Source organism: Echinops telfairi, unplaced genomic scaffold (genome assembly GCF_000313985.2).
Source record: "Echinops telfairi isolate 266 unplaced genomic scaffold, ASM31398v2 ScPeMD7_17;HRSCAF=63, whole genome shotgun sequence".
NCBI classification, from domain to species: Eukaryota; Metazoa; Chordata; class Mammalia; order Afrosoricida; family Tenrecidae; genus Echinops; species Echinops telfairi.
In genome coordinates, this window is record NW_022103914.1 from 7030830 (window position 1) to 7048518 (window position 17689).

Sequence of the window (17689 nt, forward strand, 5' to 3'; positions counted from 1 at the left end):
TAGCCAGAAAGTGGAAACATCCTAACTTGTTCATCAGGATAAGTGGACACATAAAACATAATCCATAATGGAATATATGGAGAAATAGTTTTGATACATGCAATCTTTTCCTTCTTCCTAAAGGAAACCATTTGTTGTCATTACTTCAGTTTTTCATTCTTTGAACTTCATCTAAGTGTATTCCATAGGGCTTTCAAGGAATAGCTCAGCAGGCCTTCCCCCTAAGGCACCACTGGGTAGACTCCCCTCTGGCCTTTTGGTTAGCAGTTAATATATACCACCCAGGCACTCTCAGTTTAGAGTTGATGGAACTTTTCCCTATGCTCCTCCAGTTCTGTCTCTCATCACTGGCTGTCATTTCAGAGACATTGTTTATTTGGAAAAGGAACATTTCATTATGGTATCTAAGGTTTCTTTTCATTAATTGGGTTTTCACAAAAATTAATCTACTCTTAAAACTTAGGTCATTTTTCCACATTATCCTACCAGTCAAAAGCTCCTGTTTCTGCATTATTCTACCAGTCAAATGCTTTTGTTTCCTTCTTAATTCTAAATGTACAGAAATCTGTATATAATAGAGCTATTTATTTTTTTATTGTACCTTAGATGGGAGTTTATAGTAGAGCTATTTAATAGTAAATGAAATCTCTAAAACTAGATTTAGTCAGATATTGAAAACTGGTTACTTTTTCGAAATTCTCATTTTATGACATATCAAATATTTCAAAGTATTTTTAATTTTGCATCTTGTAGGCCAAAGGTTGAAGGAATTCTGCATGAAAGCTATTTAAACTTTCTTCTGGGTGGCTTACATGAACTCATTACTTACAGTGCTGAGGTCTCAGGACATTTTCGCCCCAGATTTTGTATGCTGTTTTTTATCATTGGTTAAACAGACATTATACAGTGATCACTCTCAAGAATGCAATACTGTAAGAAGGGTTGTTACTAGGACTCAAGTTGGGTATAGTTGTTGGGTTCCGATTGTCGTGACCCTGTGTTCAGCAGAAGGAAATGCTGCAGTCTTGTGCTGTCCTCCTAGTGGTGGTTCCTATGACTTGTTCACTCCAGCCGCCTCTTTTAATCCTAGTGACATTTTAATCTGATTAGTTGAAACTTCAAGTACATTGAGTGGATGTCCAGGTTAATTCTATGCTAAATGAATAAAAAGGCAGTTATTTTAAAATGCAGTGAAAGACATCGGGCAACTGCTGTGCTACTTTAGGGAAAAGTGAGAGGGGTTACTTGTGGAATGTGTGCCAGGACTGATGTCTACCTTTGACTCCTGAGGTATCAAAAAGATAAGGTGTGACAGGAAGTTGTAGTCAAAGTAACTCCTGAAATGGGCACACTGGGTTCATCAGGAAGCAAGGGGGCATACAGTTAGGGTTAATTGCCATGGGTGGGCACCTGTAATGACTTAGCAAACCCTTTTGAGTGCATGAAGAGGGAAATGAGACAAAAAAACCTTAAGTGCCACTCTTCAAGGGCATTTCAGGATCTGAGTATTGGTACATATAAGAAAATTAGAACTATAGTAGTTCTCAACGATTTGAACAAAATGCAGAATTAGTGTAACATCTATAATGTTGACTCTTTGTAAAGTAGTTTTAAGTACAAAACAAGGGCTTAAAAACCATGGTGGTAGTGGTATATTTTAGCTCAAAAGTAACTAACTGGTCATTATTATTATTTGTGCCTATGTTTTTTAACTTACAGTTTAGATCATTGTGTTGTAAGTTTTGGTGCTTTGAGTCTCCCAGAAAGTATCTGATTATACCATTTCTGTGCAAACTTTCATTTTTTTAGACTAAAAGTATGGGCTATAATTTTACTTCTAACTTAATTATTTAGTGGTATCTGAATTAAATGAGGTTTTCCCCTAAAGTTTTATTTTCTGATTTTTTCAATGTTAATGAACTAGGTCAAAGAAATATCTCTATTGTTATTAAACTAAAAATTCCATAGTTGTTGAGATCAAGCAATGTGTAGATTTTCCATTTTTGCTGTTAAAAATTCTGTAGGGCCAGATGAAGACTAAGCTTATCAGTGTCTTGAATGCCTAATGTAAATTCTAAATACTATTATTTAATATATGTGAGAGAAATATTTTATAAATACCAGTGGTATATTTGATTATAAATACTTATCTTTTTAAGCCTTTACTCTAAATTGGTTTCTGTTCCAAGAAATTACATGTAAAATATAATATTTATTGGTCAAACATAGGTTGAAATGTGGAATTTGGGTGTCTGTGAATTCTAAATGTGTGAACTTTTTTTGTGTGTGTAGTAAAAAGTCCCAGAAGTGGGATGAAATGAACATCCTGGCAACATATCATCCAGCAGACAAAGACTATGGTTTAATGAAAATAGATGAACCTAGCACTCCTTACCATAGGTAATGTTATGTAAACATTTGACTTTTTGACTTGTATTCATTTTACATGTGATAGTTCTGGATAATAGCCAATTTGAATCTGCATTTTATTTTACATTTGTTACTGGAGCACTGCTTACTAACCCTTGTCTGTGTCTAGAAGCCTCTGCCAGAGACTTAATCTGACTAGATAATTCTGCAGATGGATCTGGGCTCCCACTGTTCTCCTAGCCTTCTCCAAATTGGGTGTTCACAATTTAACCTCTGACCCTTTTCCCTTCATCATATTTGGAATTTGTTATGTGGATCACAGCTTCTTCATGTGAACTTAGATGGCTGCTTGTCATTATATCCTTAATTTTGAATTTACCTTAGTAATTTAGTTCAGATAATTGCATTGTGATGTTTGGCAGTTTTAAAAAATTAGATTGTGAAATGATAACGTGTAACACTAGTCAGTATGAAGACAAAATAGCCAATAAAAATCAGGAGAAGATGCACTGGAGAACAAGATTTCCAGAGATACAATATTTTGTCATTGAAGTAAAACAATGCAAACCCAGGGTTACAGCTAAAAATAGGATTATATTTTATATTTTAAAACCATGGATGAGCATTTTGGAAGATGATTTGAGATGTGTTGATAACAGACAGTAAAAACGAGTTCAGACATGATATTGAAGCTAGTGCCGTGGATTACGCACACGAACTCACCGCTATCATGTCCACGCCAACCGATAGCAACCATAGCACTGTAGCTGTTCACGGGAGTAGAAAGCCCAATCTCTCCTCCTCTAATGCATCGGTGGTTTGGAACTGCAGACCATGAGGATTGCAGCCCGACTCGTCCCCAGTACAGCACCAGGGCTCCACCCTAGTGGCACGGGTAGAAACAAATAATGGGAAAGGAAGTATAGATACTCAGATTGATAGTAATGAAGTTTGAGTGGAAAAATAAAACATTTATGGAAAATTTATATCTGTTTTTCTCCTAATTACAGGCCTATACTTCAAAACATATCTTAGAACCTTTATTATGCCATAATCTGAAGTTAGGATTTTTTTCCCTTTCCAGTAAATCACTTGGCTGTTTTGGTTAGGGATAACTATCCTAAAAGAATTAGTTTTTAATGGCTGTAACTGTTATTTTTACATTTTCATATTTATAATGTAATCAATTTGAATGGTAGATAGTTTGGTACTTCCTTTTTTTCCTTTACTTTACCCCTAGGTCTTTTCTTTGATAGTTACTAAGAAGTTACTTGGCCTTTAAGTAATTGAGGCTATTGTTTGCCCAAATACAAGGGGCTTCAAAAAACTAGTGGAAAAAATCCATTTTCTCTTAATTCCACTTTTCCACAACCTTTTTTGACGTCCCCCCAGATATGGGTCCAGGACTTGGCTTTACCAGTTCCTTTCATGCCCACACCCCACTGTTTAAAAGAATTGTATATAACAGAAGGTGCTTTTAATGTAAAGATCATGTTAATACTACGACAAAAGCCTCACAGTATCAATGTACAGAAGGTTGTTATTTCTTTTATTGACTGGGCGCACACAATTCATCTGTAAATTTTGTAAAATGAATCTTATATGAGTAGCAAATTGACAAATTTTATGTTGCCTATTCTGCTTAATTAGGTATTAGACCTAGTAATGTGAGTAAATTGGCTTCAGCTTCCCTTGGAAACAACGCGAGGGCATCATCTAACCTATGGGACTCACTCACTCAATCTCTAACGACCCAGGAAGATAGCATTTTGGCTATTGCTAGGTTTTGGTTTGTTTTGGGGTTTTGTTTTGGTTTGTTGTGAATAAGAGCTCCATGAGATTTGGAAGAATTTTATTATCTGTTACTTTAGGTACTTTTCAGGGGCTTGGTCAGAGGGGAGAATGGGAATGCTAAATGGCTTTTACATTTCCTGAATTAGGTGTTTACGATCTAATTTTGTTATTTTCACCTAGTCTTGTGTCTGCAAAAATCATTTGGCTCTGCCTTCAGGTTGATGTATAAATACATATTCTGAAGCCAGAATTGTTTGTTTTGTTTTTCTCCTGATTTATTCTTTCCTACTGAGTGGAAAAATTGAAATTTTGTGATATTTTAATTACCACCCCACCCCCCAATGATTTGAGTTTCCAGTAATTTAATGGTTTCAGTTAGAGGCCTTCCTTGATTGGTGTTATACTTTTTGAATATTTGCAATGGACAGAAATGAAGTAAACTTTAAAGATTATAGAACTATAAATACATCGATATTTTAACTGAGACAATAGTATTTTGTTTTCTTACTTGCAAAATTTTGTTCCAGATATTAATTATAATGTGCTTGTCATTTCAGTATGATTGGTGATGATGATGATGTTTTGAGTGAGTCAGAAACCACTGAAGCCATGACCCCCGATATCTTAGCTAAGAAGTAAGTACTGACGACTGACTATCAAGTATTTTCAGGTGTGCTGTATTTCATTGTGCATATGGAAGACATGTTACTGTGCTTTCCTTATACAGTGAGAAACGTGCTAAGTTTTTCCTTGCCAACTTTGTTGTGTAATTTCTTGGGTATATAGGGGGCAGGAACATTGGAGTACTTTAACTTGAGGTTCTGAGGTGAGTCAGCTCTGCCTGTGGTTTTTTGGGTTTTTTTTAATTTTCTTGACAGCTGCATTTTAAAGATGTAAATAAGAAGTAAGTGAATGAGACGGATGTTGCCATCCTTTGCTACTCAGTGACTTCTAGCCCCCATTCCCACTCTTGGTTTTTATTTTCTTTATCAGGTTATGACAGCTAGCTTAGTACTGATCTCTAGATCTTCTTGTGAGACTCAAAAGTTGAATATGGTGCTTGAATAATCTAAGAATATCACAGTGTTACAAACTACCTTTAACCAGAACTCACTCTTGGTTGGTGTCCAGAGGCATGCTGAAATCGCTAACAGCTATTATCTCAGTCTGTTTAAATAAGCCTTTTTCCTTACCAGGGACTGGGGGGCGGGGGCGGGGGACAGGCATTAGACGACACTATCACAGTGTTGACTTGTGTGTAAATGATTGTTGTGTAGATTAACTGCTGCTGAAGGCTTTGACCCAAAATATCGGCTTCAGGACCAAGAAAGCAGTGAGGAGGAGGAGGATTATGACCTGTCACCTGAAGAACAAGGTAGCTTTATTGCTGTCATCATTATATTCACAATTTTTGCTAAGATAAATCTACCATTTAGAAAATTGGCAAATGGATGCCCTTTTGGAGAAGCAGGAGGATGGAGAGCAGTGTTTTTATAATATGGATTCTTCTTATATGGGTTTATTGTATAATACATCCCCCCTCCTTGATTTAAGAATTTTGGAAAATATACTGTCCTTTAAAAAATTCTAAGTCCTGCTTCCATGGTTTATTTTAGTGTGCTATGTATTTTTAGAGCAATTGAGTGTTTGGATGATCTTATTAAATACAAGAGGTAATTGCTTGTGTTTTTGCCTATTTAAGACAGTGGTGGCACTTAGCAAGTGGACCACTTGATAGAGTGAAGGTCCATTGAATGAAAAGAGCAGGAGTGTCGTAGGAAAGGGAGAAAGTTAGTCCCCTCTTTAGGAATGGAAAAGGATGTCTGGTAGCCTGGATAGCACAGACAATTGCAGTATTGCTGCCTACTTCATTTGTCTGTGGTTTTACATGTAAGCGTGCCTACCAATTGAGGTGGGAGGGCAGAGCGCTGATATTCCACTTTTGTTGCATTTGGCACTTTTTGAACTGTGTGGATGTAGATTACATCTCTAAAACAAAACAAACCTACTGCTCTCGAGTTCATTGCAATTCACAGTGAACCTGTTGGACAGAGTATAATTGCTTCCTAGGATCTCCAAAGCTGATATGAAGCATACTGCCAAAGCTTTCTCCTGATTGAACCACTAACCTTTCCGTTGGCAGCCCAGTGCTTAACCCGTGTGCCACCAGGGCTCCTAAGTGTCCTCAGGGATTTAAAAATGATGTATATAGTTTATTTTCAATTGTCTTTCAAATGAACAAACCATGTCTACGTATAGAAAAAAAGAGATGCAAGGAAATACACTTTAAAACAAAAACGAGGGAAACGAGTAGAAGTCTATGGGAAGCCTTGAAATGGTAGGACTACCTATACTGTACTGAAATATTAGAACTAAGGCTCTTAATATTTGCTAGTTAACTGTCAAGATCTTTGTCATGTGTAACTACTGCAGTATGACTTGGCTGTTCTTTCCTATAATCTTTATATTGTAACTTATTCAACAAAAAATTTGATGAAATGCACCTAATAGTTGTAAAAGAAATTAGTGTTTTTCTACCTTTCTTCTACCTTACGTGGTAATACCATCTGTATTTTCCCAAATTTTACCGTGAGGTTCCTTAAAAGGGCTCCAAATATAAATTGTTTCTAGAGGTTTTTTCTTCATTGCTCTCTAAAAGCTCAAACCTGTTGAGATCAGGGAATTCATTAGTAAGCTAAAACCCCTTATATTGGTTCTCATTAAGGACTATTGTTCTTCATTGTGGTTCCATGACTCAGCCGGCAGGGGGAGCTATTTGCTGGTTTTGTTTTAATTCCATTAATTCAGCTACTGCTTTTTTATATAGATGTTTGTTGCCTTAAGCAAATTTTGAAAAACCTTGTTTTTTCTTTTTTTGACAGTGAAAGTTCTTAGAAAATCAGCCTGTTTACAATATAAGCTCACTAAAATGTCTACTCATGTATAGCTAGTGTATAAAATCATTTGAGCGATGAAAGATTTGAGAAAATATTGAGAAATATTTGAGAAAATTGTATAAAGTTTCATGTTTTTAGACAATCCTTATCATAGTGCATTTTAGCTTTATGTTGGGAAAAGCAACATTCAGTTTTCAAATCAAATGCTAATCTTTGAGGGGAGTGAGAAAGGGGGAACCGATAGCAGTGATGGATGTACAACTCTACCCCCATCACCACGCCGAGGGTGACAAACAACAGAAATGTGGGTAAAGGGATACAACAAATGGTGTAAGATATGAAAATAATGATAATATGTAATTTATCAAGGGTTCATGAGGGTGGAGGAGGGAGGGAAAAAAGAGAAGCTAATAATAAGGGCTCAAGTAGAAGATAATATTTTGAAAATGACAATGGTAATATATGTACAAGTTTGCTTGCTATAATTGATTTATCGATTGTTAAAATATCTGTAAGAGCCCTCAATAAAATTATTTTTTAAAATTTTAAATGCTAATCTTTTCTTTCCCTGTCAAAAGAAACACTTTACTTTTCAACACTCACTGTCCCATTACCTTGTTTAGTTTTCTTTGTGGCACTTATGAAAATATTTTATTTATTTTTGGTATATTTTTTATTTTCTCCATGAGAATATACCTGGCATGTAGTAGACACTCAAAGGTTATTGCATTAAAATTTTTTTATCATATCTTATAAGAATATTGACTCTAGAGTCAATGTCACTTCACTGAGTTGCTTAATTTCTCAGACATTTGGTTTCATCACTTCTAAATTAGCTTTAAAGATATTTTAGAGTCAGTGGTTGGTATTAAGTGAGGTAAAGCATTGAAATAAAGTACTGAGCACTGATTCTGACATGTAGAAAGTGCTCAGTGAACATCAACTTTTAATGACTAAAGTAATTTAGAGGTTCTATTAAGTAATACAAAACAATCAGGCACATTATATTAGTTATGGAAGAGGAGGAGAAAAAGTACAGAAAAACTTAAATGTCCTTGTATTCGGTCAAACAAGGATTATAAAGTTATTATAAATATCCAGAGATGATTGCAACCACTTATATTAACAGCTTACTATGAAATGAATACATTATATACTTTTAAATTATATAAAAAATTTATAACAAGCAAAACCAAATTCAGTATGTCTTAACCTTGGAAATAAGTGATTTTCTGAAGATTGGAAATATAATTCAGAAAAGAGAAAATGCTCCTAATAATCCTCGGAATTAAAAACTACAAGTTAAATAGACTCATGGTACCTTTCTTTCCTTTCAGATCAATAAAAATGAAAAAAAGTACTCTCTCTTGAATGTGGAGATGTCAGTTACTTTGATGCTATTGGTAGGCCGTGTAAAGTGGATTTGCCCTCCCTTCTGGAGGACTTGATGGCAACGTGCAGCATGATGTAGCAATTCAATTCCCCATGGTTTAACCCGATGTTTTCCACATTCTTTTAAAGCAAATCCCACTCAGTAGGGTTGCCGGGAGTCAGAATCAATTCCATGGCAGTGAATTTGGTTTGGAGTTTATACACTTAAACATCCAATTTGAAAAATTCAAAATTTTACAAAGCATTACTTATTATTATTATTCCAATTTGTTCTATTTTCTTTCTTTTTAATACTGCCTGCAACCCACTAAAGAAACATGATGGCCCCGCTACACAGAGAATCCAGGATAGATAAACCCCTCAGGGCCAACAATGAGAGTAGAGATACCAGGAGGATTAGAAGAGGTTGGGGAGCAGAAAGGGGTAATCAATCACAAGGATCAATCTAGAACCCCCTCCCAGGGGGACAAATAACGGAAAAGTGGGTGAGGGGCAACGGAGGACGATGTAAGATATGGAAATAATAATCTACAACTTATTAAGGATTCATGAGGAAGGGCAGGCAGGGGGAGGGAGGGGGAATAAATGGGGAGCTGATATCAGGGGCTCAAGTGGGAAGAGAATGCTTTGAAAATGATGATGGCAGCATATGTGCAAATGTGCTTGACACACTGGAGGAATGTATGGATTGTCATAGATGTAAGAGCCCCCAATAAAAGTATTTTTTAAAAATCATACACAGTATGAAAAACAGTAGTGTGTGTGAACTTTCAAAACCTTTGTGAAGTTCCATTCCCTTTTAATTCCATTTTGCCACAAACTAAAGTCCCCTTGAAATGAAAAAAGAATACATAAGATTGTCTGCATCACTGAAACAGTTGAAACTAATACTTTCTAACTAATTTTAAGAGAATACTATATGCCATGTGCTGAATAAGAGGCAAATCTCACCATCTCCAATTGCGTGGTGAGGATCAGCATGAATCCACCATTTCCTAAATGTGGACATTGATCCAATTCTCACTTTTTGTACTTCTCCATCCTTGTAACCAACTCCCAGGCAGCACTCTCTCCCACCCTCCTGAAACGTGAACTGTGTCAGACCTCACTGAGCTTCAGGGGAAAGTTGAAAATTTACTTTGACCCAAAGCTGATTCCTGTCAAGAGGTCAGACATATACTTCCACTCTCTAAACTTAAGATTTCTGACACAAGCCATTCCTTTCTCAGCACTCTACTTCTCCTGGGTTTGACAATCGGTTGTAATGACTACATAGAACTCACAGACCATAATCCCAATTACGGGTGTTATTTGAGAAGTAACCAATTCGGGGATCAAAATTAACTTGGAAGTAATAGTAACAGCCCGGGAGATAGGATACAGTTTATCAATCAGGACATCTTCCAACCTCACTCTTAGCTGTGCCCACCACCAGCCCTCACTCTCAGCCTCTGCCCTGCTCAGGAACATAATACAGCTCCTTAGCTCCACCTCTGGCCCAAAGGCACTCAGTTTTCTTGCCCGTGTTTGATGAACTTACTATCAGCTCAGTGTGAACTCTCTTTCCTGGTTCTGGGGGGTTGTTAGTGCAGGAACTCTGGAGCCAACTTTGGCTTATTTTGATGGTAGTGAGTCCCCCTTCAACCTCTTTGGGATTGGACCTTTTAAGCCTAGCAGGATAGCAAAATTAACCATTTATTTCCTTTGGATAGGCCAAAAAAGTTAAATTAAAAAATTTTAATTTTTAACAGTTTTATTGGCGTTTAATCATATATAATAAAATTCAGTAGTTCAATATACTGAGTTGTACAATCACCACCACAATCAATTTTATAATATTTTCTTCTTTGTTGTATTCATTGTTATAAGCTCCCCATTTCCCCTCCACCTCCATTGCCATACCTCTAAGAAAACTCTAATTGTGTTACTGTGTCTATACATATACCTATTCTGGATTTCACACACAGAAAAATACACACATACCGTCCACAAACAACAATAACAAAGTAAAATAGCTCAGCCTTCTTGTTGTTTCTTTTTGTTTTCTTTTTGCAATGAAGCACTCTCAAAGAGCAAAACAAATCAGAAGAGAAGAAAGGAGACAAGATCTTGATCGTGTGAGGCAAATGTTTATGATGTCGATGACTCAGAAGTTTCCAAACCCTCCTAACTCAAGTACAGGCTGAAAAGTGAGCAGTCATAACATGAACCATGCATATCTATTTTTAAAGGAGAAGCATCTGTTACTCTACTCAGATCACCAACAACCTCATAGCACGGCCTTGTAGGACAGAGTAGACCTGCCTTGTGTGTTTCTGAAACTGTATGGGAGTAGAAAGCCTCCTCTTTCTCCCAAAGAGAACTATAGAGAGTAGTTGGGGGAAAAACTTAAAGGTTCTTTGAGAACATTGAGAAAGTATTTTGAATAGCCTTTAGACTTGAAAAAATTCTACTTGCTGACAAAATGAAATCTTGATGTCAGCATGTATCAAAATAAAGTGACAATACTGAATTTTTCTGAAAATTACTTTGAAGCGATGTTTATATTGAGATATCTATGCTTTTGACATTAAAGTATTTTAACATTAAAATATTTTATGAATACACTTATGAATAAACAGTTGGCAGTTTCATATAGACCTTTGAAGTTACCATCTATTAATAATATCAATTCGATTTCCATCAGCCTTGTGTTTGTCATAGAGACTATAAATAAAATATTGTAGAATCACTTCAACATATTCTAACAGGTTTTTCTTCAAATTACTCTGGGAATTTATAGGTTCTGAAAATCCTGAGGTTATATTTTTAGCTGGCAATGTTTCAAATCATCGAAGTTTCTTAATGGATAATAAAGATTTTTTTAATCGTTTCATACAACTCATCACAATCCATACATCAGTTGTGTAAAGCACATTTGTACATTCATTGCCCTCATCATTCTCAAAACATTTCTTCTCCACTTAAGCCCCTGGCATTAGGTCCTCATTTTTCCCCTGCCTCCCTGGATAATAAAGATTTTTAAAGATATATATTTTAATAACAAAAATAGAAAACTTAGAAAAAATAAAATTACCTCAAAGTTTCCAGGCTCAGAATTAACCAGTTTTGATTGTTGTCTTATTTTCACTGAATTATGTGCAAATGTGTGTGCATGTGGACACAGGGCTTGCTGTTATGAGCCATTAAGTCAATTCTGAGTTTAACAGCCCACGGTGACTGCCCCAGAGGGCTTCCTAAATTGCAATCTATACCGGAGCCTATGTCACCAGGTCTTGGGTGGGTTCAAACTACCACCTTTTAGTAGCAGCTTTCCCATTAGTCCTTAAAAGTGCAAGCACTAGACCTGATCATGATTATGTATATACAACTCATTTTTTAAAAAGCAAATTAATCATAGCAGTGCATGATATGTGAATATTGTATAAAAACCACTAAAAAATGTTAATAAAGTGTGGAAAATGTAGCCAAAGTCATTGACCAATATGTATAGAAATTGTTTAATGGGAACCTAATTTGCTCTGTCAACTCTCATCAAAACACAATAATTGTGTGTGTGTGTGTGTGTGTGTGTGTGTGTGTGTGTGTGTTTTAAATAAATTTTCTGGGGAGCATTTAATAACATTCCATATATCAATTATATCAAGCATATTTGTACATATGTAGCCATCATCATTTTCTAAACCTTTACTTTCTATTTGAGCCCTTGGTATTAACTCCACTTTTTTTCCTCCTTCCCCGTAAAATGAATATTTTTTAAAAGAGTTGGCACAAGAGTTAAATTCTATATATGGTATTATAGAATGGCTTTTCCCCCCATACAGCTTTTTCTAGATAAGTTTCCATATCTTTACATTTTCTTCACCAATGTAATTTCTAACAGCTCCATCTTATTCATCCTACGTTTTTGAACTATTCCAAGCAGGGGTCACAAACTTCTATCAAGGGTCAAATAGCAAATATTTTGCAGACTAAGTGATCTAACTGCTTGACTTTGCCATTGAGTATTGAAGTAGCTTTGCACATTACAAAAGCAAATGGGCATGACTACGTCCTGATAAAAGTTTAGTTACAAAAGAGACTTGGACTGCAGTTTGAGAGTTCCTGTGCTAAGGACTCTTCATAAGCTTGCTCTGACTCTGTCCCATAGAAAAGAAGCGACAGTTTGAAATGAAAAGGAAGCTCCACTACAACGAAGGACTGAATATTAAATTAGCTAGACAATTAATTTCAAAAGACCTGCATGATGACGAGGAGGATGACTCTGAAGAAATGCTAGAGGGTGCAGATGGAGAAAAGATGAATACAGAAGAATCAAATCAAGGTTAGATATTTTGACAATATCGCTAAGGCTCCATGGTTCTGTTGTTGTTAGTTACGAGCATCAGGTGCCATCTCATAGCGATGCTATCAGTGTGCCTCAGAAGGAAACGGCTTGGCCTTGCACCCACCTCACATTTGTTGCTATTCGAATCCATTGTTTACAGCCATTGTGTCAGTCCATCTTGTTGAGGGTCTTCCTCTGTATGCTGACCGTCAGCTTTACCAGGCATGATGTCCTTCACCAGGGATTTCGTGGTCCTTCGTGCCTAAAGTGATGATGTCCTTTATGTTGCTTTTAACTTAGGGACCTCAAGTTTTTGCCGAGATTAACTTTTCTTACTATGCCAAAGGTTTCTAAAATTTCAACCTTTGTAGCCAGTTTCAAAATAATAAAGTTTTTATTCCCTGAGTTGATTTAATTTAAACCATTTGTTGATAAGGCTATGTTTTAATGGTTTACTTGGCTTTAGGCAGTGATGATGTCTGTTTTGTTTGGAATGTTTTGGTTATATTTATTGGTCATAAAAATCTAAATTAAAGTTTGAGCTTTTCAAAATGGAACATATTTTTAATATAAAAGATGTGTTTGAAACTCCTTAAAGTCAAAATGTGTCATAGCTTTCCAACATTGATTTTCAGACTTCATCACCAAGGGGATTCTTCTGTTTTGTCCTTTAGAGTATTTGGAGGTGTCTTTTATGTTAACATAGATGAAACATCTTGTTTGCATTTAAAATTTGTATATTTATTATCTGTGCCAATGGCAGAGACATTAGCTCAGGTAGCTCCAATGTTGGAAATATGTCATAAACAAATTATGTTGACTTTTTTACTTTGTCTTTGCAGGATTTACTATGAGTGACCAGCTGCAACACAAATCATAGTTCTTAGAAGAGATTTGTTCAACGTTGCAATTGTCAAATATAAACCTGTTACTATAATACACTTCTTGTTCTCTACAATTCATTATTTCAGTGCTGAAATACATACCAATTATAATATATTGCCAAGAATTAAATGGTAACCATAGAGACTGATTAGCCTGAAAATACCTAATTGATATGTATATTATTGTGCCTAGTACTTCACCACAAACATGGTGTAATATCATTAGTCCAAAACCACATTACTTTTATAAGAACAATGGTTCATTTGTATAAGATAATATAGCTTTTTATGCGTTAGAGGTTAAACTATCTTTTTTGAGGGGTGGGAGCCTAATTTATTTTGTTCTAGACATAGTTACTACTATTAAAAAGTGTTTGTGGTTTTGGTTTTATAGTCAAAAATTAATTGGAACAGCAGGTTGGTAAGTATTCAGGCTAAAAAATATCAACATTCTTCAATTAAACAAGCTTTGTTTAATTGAAAAGACTTAAGAGTTACTGTCTGCTTTTCTTGACTTAATACTTTTTAAATTCTTGGGTTTCTTTGAAAAAGGTTCAACTTTTTCTCATCAAAACTAGCTTTTCCCCACAATTAAATTATTGGGTTAAACTTACACTAAAATCTGCTCTGTTTAAAAAAAAAAAAAAATCTGCTGTTTTTTGGTACATTAGATGGGCAGGTTTCAGATCCTTTTTAAAAAATAGATAATCTAAATCACTATCTTACTAATCATTTTAATATAGCTGCCTTTCCCTCCTTCCTATGTTTCCATTTCTTTTCCACACAAAACACAATCCTTTACCTTCATAAAGTATCTAAGGGTTACCAATACATTAGGAACGATTAGAAATGCTCCCTTCTCTCACGGCGTCTCTCATTTGCTACATCCGTGAAATTCTTGTTTTGATCATAAATGCCTACTAACTCTTTTAATATGTGGAGAAAATAGACTAAGTAGCAGCAGTACTAGACACAGAAAATACAGTTCAACCGTTGTCTCTACCACCCTGTTGTACAGCTTGCTAGTTTAATTGCTATTACTGGTTTATTGTTTGACCTAATTAGATCTTTGAAAATGGCTGAGATTTTGCATGATAAATTTTGTGCAACGATTGGTATGATTGTAGTTTCTGAATGTACACAGAAGTAAGCCTGAAATAAAAAAGAACAAAAAAAAAAAAGAAGTAAGCCTGAACATGTTTTAATAAAAAAAGACTTTGGTCCCTACCTTGAGGAAATATGATAATATATACTATAACAAATGAACTTTATTCTTCTAACACATTAAGAATGATTTGATTTTTTTCATGCAGTGAAGTGCAGCTCCTGTGTATCTTGGTTTAGTAATCATTTTATTTCTTGTCAATTATCTGTATCTTAATTTTTATTTGTACCCAAAGAATCCAGTATATGAACAGACTTTTAAAATAATTTATGTATATTATATATATGAAATGACTTATACTGAGCTTCCACTTGCAAGTTTATGGAAATATCAGTATGTCAAAATAAATAAAATGTGAGATTTTTTTTTTTGGTGTTAGAAGCATGACTTTTTCTTTTTTTAATGGATTCAAAAGTATTTCTGAACAAAGGTGCAATACTCTTACTAAAACCCGTTAGCTAGTAAGCCACTGATTTATAAATAAGACAATTAGAATGTTAATGCTTTGAAGAAGAAGATCTAGAGATTAAACGTATATATGCATATACATATGTCTGTATTCTCTGGTTTTGACTTCTTAGAAACTTTATTGTCTCTGTGGAAAGAGCTGCTCGTGTAGAGAGGGGAGGGTGGGAGAATAGGTACTGAGGAGTCCCTGGAGCCCTGTGCACAGCAGAACAGAACACTGCCTGCTCCTCCATTCTGCTGTGACGTTTGAGCCCGTTAGTGCAGTCACTGTGTCGGCCCATCTTGTGGAGGGTCTCTCTTTCACTAACCCTCTAGCAAGCATGATACCATTCTCCGGGCACTAGACCCTCCGAATAGCATCCCCAACGTCTGTGTGATGAAAAGTTGCCATCCTCACTTCTACAGAGTATTCTGGCTGTATTTCTTCCAAGGCAGAGTTGTTCCATCTGGCAATTCATCGTATTTTTAATGTTCTTCCCCAACACGACAATTAAAAGGCATCAGTTCTTTGGCCTTTATACAGCTTTGCCATGCATATGAGGCAGATAAAAATATCACGATTCCAATCGTGTGCCTTAGTCCTCAAAGTGATATCTTTGCTCCGTAACACTTTAAAAAGAGGTCTTTTGCAGCAGATTTGTTTAACTGAATACATCATTGTTTGATTTCTTGCCTACTGCTTCTATGGGTGGTGAGGTAAAGGTAAGAGTTTTAAACAACAGATTTTCGTGTTTTATCTAGGTTCTTTTGTTAAATTTAAGTCACAGGGAAACTGTCATTCCTAATCTCAGCAGAATAAGCTATATTAAGTAGCATACTCAGTAGGATTTTAGGTAATAAGCTAAATGTCATCAAGTAAAATGTTTTCCAGTTCTGACTACCTAAGTTTACATGGTATTAAACTGTTCAGAAAATGAATTTTTATGATTCCAGTTGTTTGCCTTTGGAGACACTATAAATGCCCAGTTAGAGCCAAAGTAGATTTTACTTTCAACTTTTTTTCTGTGTCTCCTGTAACCCCTCCTCTGCTTAACTTTTGATGACATCTTTTCCATTTTATTGGGGGCTCTTAACAGCTCTTATATAACTACCCATACATCAATTGTTTCGAGCATATTTGTACGTATGTTGCCATCACTATTTTATAAACATTTAGTTTCTATTTAAGCACTTATCGGCTCCTCATTCCCCTCCTCCCGCCCCCTCATTTGATTTCTTTTTCTTTTTTTTTTAAATCGTTTTATTAGGGGCTCATACGACTCTTATCACAATCCATACATAGTCAATTGTGTGAAGCACATTTGTACATTCACTGCCCTCCATTTACTTTTCAGTGTGAGATGTAACCCTTCAATAACCCCGATAGCATATATGCATCAGTAAAAGAAACTTTGAAGTTAATGATTAAAGTGAGCCACAGTTTTCCCCTTGTCTTATATTTTACATGCGTTTTCCCCCTTAAGTAATAAAGCACGATAATATGAAATTGCTTGTATGTCAAAGATGTTTTCCTGCTGCCTGAGTATCTCAAGACCATATTCCTTTGGCCAGGAGTAGATCTGTCATTCCTGGTGTCAGTAAGTCGAGATTATCTCAAAAGAATAAGATATATTAAATAGCATAATAAACTGGATTTTAGGTAATTAGTTACATGCCATTACTTAATTAGGTAAATGTGGCAAAGCAGTTTGTTTAGTTGTAGTGGAAATGATAACAATACCTGCCATTTATCAAGAATTCATTATTTACTCTTGCCCAGCATTGTACTAGGTTCCTTGTATCTAATCTTCATAACAAGTATACAAAGTAGGTATTACCGCCACTTTTTCATGAGAAGAATGCCCTTGACCAATTTACTGAGTCTCAGTGTTTCCCACATAGAAAATGGCAGGATATACATCCAGATCTAATGGCTTCATGATCTTTGCTTATGTTCCTTTTAGATACAGAAAGTGACCTTATAGATAAATTTTATTTTGATTACTGGTAAACATCTTGTGCTATATAGCATTTACTTTTCAGGTGTTTAGTTTGGGCTTTAATTTTTTTATTTGAAAAGTTTAAATTTTTACTTTGAGGTTTATACACCATTTGAGAAAAATCTCTCAAAAGTGCCAATATTCAGTGACTGACTAAGGAGCCCTGATGGTATAGTGGCTTACACGGTGTGCTGCTGTCAGCAAGGTCAGCAGTGTAAAACCACCAACTGCTCCATGGGAGCAAGAAAAGGCTTTCTACTTCAGTACAAAGTTAGTCTCAGAAACCCACAAGGGTCATTTTGAGTCAAAATCCACTCAATAGCAGTGAGTTGAGTGTGAGAAATGCCTACAAAGAAAGTACTAAGCTAGCTTGTGAAAATTAACATTTACCGAACCATTAGCCCTCAGAGGTG

The 17689-nt window shown here is 35.6% G+C and overlaps 1 protein-coding gene across 1 annotated transcript in view; it reads left to right on the forward strand.

Moving 5' to 3' along the window:
• Positions 1–15376, forward strand: part of PPP1R2 (protein phosphatase 1 regulatory inhibitor subunit 2) — a 38535-nt gene extending 23159 nt beyond the window's left edge. The window contains exons 3-7 of the mRNA XM_004712281.2: positions 2293–2400; positions 4722–4799; positions 5442–5539; positions 12604–12777; positions 13623–15376. Coding sequence (XP_004712338.2) covers positions 2293–2400; positions 4722–4799; positions 5442–5539; positions 12604–12777; positions 13623–13660 — 496 coding nt within the window. The 3' untranslated portion in view covers positions 13661–15376. The remainder of the gene's footprint in view (positions 1–2292; positions 2401–4721; positions 4800–5441; positions 5540–12603; positions 12778–13622) is intronic.
• Positions 15377–17689: the final 2313 nt, after the last annotated feature.